This window comes from Musa acuminata, chromosome BXJ1-9 (assembly GCF_036884655.1).
Source record: "Musa acuminata AAA Group cultivar baxijiao chromosome BXJ1-9, Cavendish_Baxijiao_AAA, whole genome shotgun sequence".
NCBI lineage: Eukaryota > Viridiplantae > Streptophyta > Magnoliopsida > Zingiberales > Musaceae > Musa > Musa acuminata.
Genome location: NC_088335.1, coordinates 18,544,326 through 18,550,658, shown reverse-complemented (window position 1 = coordinate 18,550,658; position 6,333 = coordinate 18,544,326). Strand labels below are relative to the sequence as shown.

General features: G+C 46.4%; 1 protein-coding gene across 1 annotated transcript; it reads left to right on the top strand.

Annotated features, from left to right (window-relative positions):
- Positions 1–1,446: 1,446 nt before the first annotated feature.
- On the top strand, positions 1,447–5,704 carry LOC103998356 (probable leucine-rich repeat receptor-like protein kinase At1g35710). Its single transcript, XM_009419813.3, has 2 exons — positions 1,447–4,907; positions 5,042–5,704. Exons 1-2 carry the CDS (start codon positions 1,685–1,687, stop codon positions 5,422–5,424), a joined length of 3,606 nt encoding a protein of 1,201 aa, XP_009418088.2. The 5' UTR covers positions 1,447–1,684; the 3' UTR covers positions 5,425–5,704.
- Positions 5,705–6,333: the final 629 nt, after the last annotated feature.

The window sequence follows — 6,333 nt, the reverse complement described above, 5'->3', positions numbered from 1 at the left end:
GGTCTTATACGGTATTAAGTTTCAGGTGTAGATGGTTTCATTATAGGTATAAAGATTATGTTTGTTTAGCTACAATCTCACAATCCAAAGCCTTTTGCTGCCAATTCTATCCTGCTATCACTCTAGCCTCGTCCATTGCCCTACCATTACTGTTGTCACTTCTAGATGTTGTATATACACAACACACACACACACGTACTTATATGGATTAAACTGACACCGATACCGACTTAAATGGTTTAGATGTGGACTGACTTTTCCTAATATGATCATAAATGGGTTAGATGTGGATCGGACAAACTTATGTTTATTAGAGATCAATATGATGCGAATTAATCTGATTGCCAACTACTAAGAGTTTTTATCAGCATGTCCTTCTTCTTCACAAGAATTTTAGTCTCCATAGAACAAGTTGTTAAGAATTTTTACTATATACTTAGTGGAACAAAGAAGTTCAAAAATCAAAATTTCTTATCTAATTAGAGGAAAATTTTCCTGATATCCAATTAATCACAAACAGCAGTTATGCATTTGATATGGGACATCTTAACTTAAATATGAGAAAACTTCAGCATCATCGATGTCAGATAATTGTCTTGAAGTAGAAGTTTTGGCAATGCCTTGCTTGTCGATTCTGATTGAGGTCTCCTTTGTTCAGAATAACCGCAGTGGGTGACCCCTTCAACACCCTATCTTTTCTTCCATAAGTGGTGATTGCCAAGCAAAAGTTAAAAAGTAGGCTTGCTATCATTCGATTAACAGTCTTGCGATTAAATAGTTCAGCAGATTCCATCAAAAGAATGAAAGAAATGTTGTTTATTTCAAACAAAAGTGAAAAGGTCGCTTCACCATGGACCATACAACGAGGAGGGGCCTCACCCTTCGATGAGGATTGAGAACAATCAGAACAAAAAGGATAGCATGCAAACGCCCTGACACAATCAGAAGAACACCACAGCTAAACCAGAAGAATTCGTGTGAAGATAGATGACCTACAATGGACCATATTCACACTGAAATGAGGACCACTAGATTCTCCGTAGATGAAGCTTTCGAGAAAACATTCAAAACCAGTCTATTTACCAGCATCGTCACGCGATGGATTTGCGTGGGCTCTTTTGGATGGTTGACCTCAGTTTGTGTGAACTTGTTAAGGTCTGTTTGACTTGAGACATCAAATAGGCTTACTTATGGATCCGTAAAATTAAGTTGACCTGCAGGCCAACTACCAGTAGGACTTTCTTGCCAGGCAGTACGATTAAAGTGTCAGGCTGGGTTAGGTGTGTGAACATTGAAGTCATTGAGGTGCTCATGTCTTTTTCTTCAGCTAATGGCTGGACTTACGTTCTGATTTTTGTAGCTTGGCAACTGGAGCAGGGAGGAAAACAATAGAAAAGGAAGGCTGTAATTAAACTGAATCATGGATCTTCTCTCGTGAAGTATAAATTAAGAAGCCTTGAATGGGTCGGTGAAGAAAGAGTAGACCTTGAAATCCGGATGAGACCAGTTGTTTGTTTATCTCTGGATTCAAACTTCCAACTCCAATTTGTGACATTAGACTCCCAAGTCAAACCATGCAGGCAGCAACCTTCTTCCCCCGAGCAAAAGCCACTCAAACCCACTTCCATCCATGAATGCACCATCTGCTATCTAGGCCAACCTCTCTCCATTTCTGGATTAAGCCATGGAGCTTATCTCAGCCCAATATCCTTGCCTTTTCCTTCTCTTCTTCCTCTCCTGCCTTGCTCCTCTGCAAGCCAAAGCAGAGACAGAAGAAGCACAAGCTCTATTGAGATGGAAATCTAGCTTGGTTCAGCCCGACTCTCTTAGCTCATGGTCTCTCGCCAACTCCAGCAGCCCATGTAGATGGTTCGGCGTCCGCTGCGACTACAGCGGCCGAGTGCTGGAGCTAAGCTTGCCCAACTCCAATCTCAACGGCTCGCTCGACGACTTCAACTTCTCTACCATGTCCAACCTCGTCAGGCTCGATCTCAGCAGTAACCTCCTCTATGGATCCATCCCCTCGGCCATCTCTGCCCTTTCCAATCTCAGCTCATTAAATCTCAGCGGCAATAGCTTTGATGGATCCATCCCTCCCCAGATCGGGCAGTTGTCGGAGCTTCTCGACCTTCGTCTCTACAACAACAACCTCGCCGGTGTGATCCCGTACCAGCTTAGCCATCTGCACAAGGCACGGTATGTCGATCTCCAGCTAAATTACTTGGAAACACCAGACTACTCCAAGTTCGCTGTCATGCCTGCGCTGACGTACCTTTCGCTGGCCGTCAATAGCCTGACCGACGAATTCCCTCCCTTCGTCCTGAACTGTACCAAGTTGGTTTACCTCGATCTCACCTACAACAACCTCACAGGCCCCGTTCCTGTTTCCCTTGTAAGGCTTCGAAGGCTCCGAGACCTTCGCCTCGGAATTAACAACCTAACCGGAGGTATCCCGCCGATCCTTGGATCGATGTCTGAACTCCGAACTCTCGAACTGTTCAACAATTCTCTAGGCGGGCCAATTCCTTCTTCTCTGGGCCAGCTTCGGTACCTCGAACGCCTCGATATGAAGTCGGCAGGACTGAATTCCACCATTCCTACTGAACTTGGAAACTGTACTCATCTCAACTACATTGAGTTGTCCTTCAACCAACTCACTGGCAGCTTACCGCAATCCTTTGTGAGACTCACCAAGATGAGGGAGTTTGGGATCTCCAGCAATTCTCTCTCCGGCGAGATACCGCCTGAGTACTTCGGTAGTTGGCCTCAGCTTATATCCTTTCAGGTACAGAACAATCTAATAACTGGACGGATTCCACCAGAGATCGGATTCGCCACAAACTTGAGTTACCTGTATCTCTTCGGCAGCAACCTATCTGGTCTCATTCCACCTGAGATCGGGAATTTGGTCAACTTGGTGGAGTTGGATCTGTCGGTGAACTCACTGACAGGTCCGATTCCTCGGACGATCGGCAACCTCAAACAGCTGACTGCCTTGTCTCTCTTCTACAACAGCCTCACCGGCAAGATCCCACCGGAGATAGGGAACATGACGGCATTGCAGAAGCTAGACATTAACACGAACCAATTGGAGGGGGAGCTGCCGAGCGCCATCGGACAGCTTCCGAACCTCCAATACATATCGGTCTTCGACAACAAGCTCAGGGGTCGTGTACCGAACGACCTCGGCCGGAATGGGCTACTATACTATGTCAGCTTCGCGAACAATACCTTCTCAGGGGAGTTGCCACCAGGATTATGCGACGGCTTCGGCCTTCGGGTGATCACTGTCAACTACAACAACTTCTCTGGCGCACTGCCGGCCTGCTTGCGCAATTGCACTGAGCTAGTTCGAGCCCGGTTTGAGCTGAACAACTTCAGCGGAGACATCTCAGAAGCTTTCGGGGTGCATCCTGAGCTTGTTTTCTTGGATCTCAGTGGGAATCAGTTGACCGGGACCCTCTCGCCGGACTGGGGGGAGTGCAAGAATCTCACTCACTTTTACGTCACCGGAAACGACATCTCCGGTGAGATACCTGCAGCAATCGGCAACATGACCAACCTACGGGAGCTTGGCTTGGCCTCGAACTATCTGAAAGGACATATCCCACCTGAATTGGGGACCTCGAAGTTTCTATATAAGCTCGATCTGAGCAACAATCTGTTGTCGGGGTCAATTCCTCCACAGCTGGGTGCCGTATCTCTACTCGAAAATCTTGATCTGTCGGGGAATCAGCTCACTGGTCGGATCCCTGGTGAGCTGGGCAATCTGAAGAAACTACTGCTGTTGAATCTACGCAAGAATGATCTGTCTGGGGACATACCATATCAGCTTGGCAATTTGGACTCGCTTCAGATCCTACTAGATTTGAGCAGCAATTCTCTCACCGGAATGATCCCTTCCAATCTAGGGAAGCTGACAAAGCTGCTCAAGCTCAATGTCTCCCACAACAATCTCTCTGGGCCAATCCCAGCAGCTTTGTCCAGTATGTTCAGCCTAGAATCTGTGGACTTCTCCTACAACAATCTCACAGGGCCCATTCCAACGGGGAACGCTTTCGAGAAAGCCTCTGCCGAGGCCTACGCCGGTAACCCAGGGATCTGTGGTAATGTGACAGGTTTACTTTCTTGCAGCTCTAATTCTTCTGGCAACATGAGTTCTCACAAGAATCACAGGAAGCTCATCATTGCCATTGTTGTACCAATCGCCGGGGTTTTGGTGTTGGCAATCATTGTTCTTATAGTCATGATAGCTTGCAGAAGGAAAGAGGAAGATAAGTATGAGACGGAGAGTAGTAGTAATTGGGAGACCTCTGAGTCTTTGATTTGGGAAAAGGAACGCAAGTTCACCTTCCTTGACATAGTGAATGCCACAGACAACTTCAACGAGGTCTTCTGCATCGGGAAAGGTGGCTTCGGTAGCGTCTTCAAAGCCAAGCTGTCGACCGGCGAAGTAGTTGCCGTGAAGCGCATGCATGTCTCGGGTGCCGGCGACGTGTCAGAGATAAACCGGAAGAGCTTCGAGAACGAGATCAGAGCCCTGACGGAGGTGAGGCACCGGAACATAGTGAAGCTGCACGGCTTCTGCATGAGAAGCGGGTACATGTACTTGGTGTACGAGTATCTGGAGAGAGGCAGCCTTGGGAAAGTGCTGTATGGGGAGGAAGGAGGAAGCAAGCTGGACTGGGCCAAGAGGGTGAAGGTGGTGCAGGGGGTGGCTCACGCCTTGGCCTACTTGCACCACGACCGGTCGCCGCCCATCGTCCACCGAGACATCTCGGTGAACAACATCCTGCTTGAGTCCGATTTCGAGCCTCGTGTGTCGGATTTCGGCACTGCAAAGCTGCTGAATCCTGGTTCTTCTAATTGGACCTCCGTTGCCGGATCCTACGGCTACATGGCCCCAGGTGACAACAACGACTCTCTCTGTACATCCTCCATTCTTTCTCATCCTCTACTGACCTGCACAAGAATGAGTACCATTAAAGTTCTTGTCCAAGTTATCAATCCTAATGAAACCTCTGCTTTTTTCTCTTTGCAGAATTGGCTTACACAATGAGGGTCACAGAGAAGTGCGATGCGTATAGCTTTGGTGTAGTGGCACTAGAGGCCATGATGGGGAAGCATCCAGGGGACCTCCTATCCTCCCTGCAAGCCTTGTCGCCGCCGTCAGAGGGGGAGGAGGAAGGAAGTGATCCGTTCTTGAAAGATGTGTTGGACCAGAGGCTGCCTCCTCCGACAGGGCAATTGGCGGAGGAGGTGGTGTTCGTGGTGATGGTGGCGCTCGCCTGCGCACGGGCCGATCCCGTCTCTCGACCTTCGATGCGCTTTGTGGCACAGGAGATATCTGCTCGAACACAAGCGTATCTCAGTGAGCCGTTCCGGACAATCACGCTCAGTAAGCTCACCAGCTATCAGAAATGAACCAGTACTCACTGGTCATTCGAGTTCCAACAATAGATGGGGAAATGGAGGCATCCAGGCTCTGAAAATTATGAGAACAGAGAGAGCTTGACATGTTTGGATCATTTGAGGGCACTCCCAACACTTGGAAGCTGGTGTGGCTTATAGATCCCGTCATCGGAGGATCCATAAACAGAGCAGACGTGTCTGTCTAACATATCGAGTCAGAGCTGTCCTTTATAATTTAGATCATGTTGTTCAGTAAGCAATAGTTTTCTTAAATAAACAAGTTTTGCGGAAATCCAGGGGGGTGGGGGTTCTGCTATTAAGGTTTTCAGCGATTAAAAAAAAAAAAATTGATTTCCTTAAAAAAAAAAAATTCCTCATTTTAAGTTTTCCCCCAAAGAGTCTCTCTCCCTTTTAGTTTTTCACAAACAGTACTCCTAAATTTCAAAAAAATTGGCCCCCTCTTTGGATTATTGTGTAATTTTTTTTTTTCTATCATTCATGTGTCACTTTACACATATTTTTGGCATGTATGACACATACATCACACATTTTGTATGTTTGGCAAATAAACTACGCACAAAGTTTTTGGCTTTTCTCACTTTGTTTTACTTTACTGCGCTTGACATTATAACAGTGTGAATGCTGTGGTTTCTTATTTTTTTAAGCCAGAATACTACAGTGTTCACTATGCTTGCTTCAAAATACCTTATTTATCATGTGGGATAGTGGTTTATTGTGTTGCTAAACTTTCTTTAAATTGTTTTATGTGACGTCATAGAAAACACCATTACGATATAGTAAAAGAGTATAACGATATCATCACATCCAACACAATAGTGTAAATATAGCCCGCAATTTGTCAAAGCTTATTAGGAAGGTTTTGAAACAAAAGGACATCAATGTGTAGTTCCTTCGGAATTT

Excerpts from the sequence above, each read along its gene's own strand:
- LOC103998356 (XM_009419813.3), top strand. The coding sequence starts at position 1,685 with ATGGAGCTTATCTCAGCCCAATATCCTTGCCTTTTCCTTCTCTTCTTC. Across the intron at positions 4,908-5,041 it reads CTACGGCTACATGGCCCCAG|AATTGGCTTACACAATGAGG; the intron begins GTGACAACAACG and ends TTCTCTTTGCAG.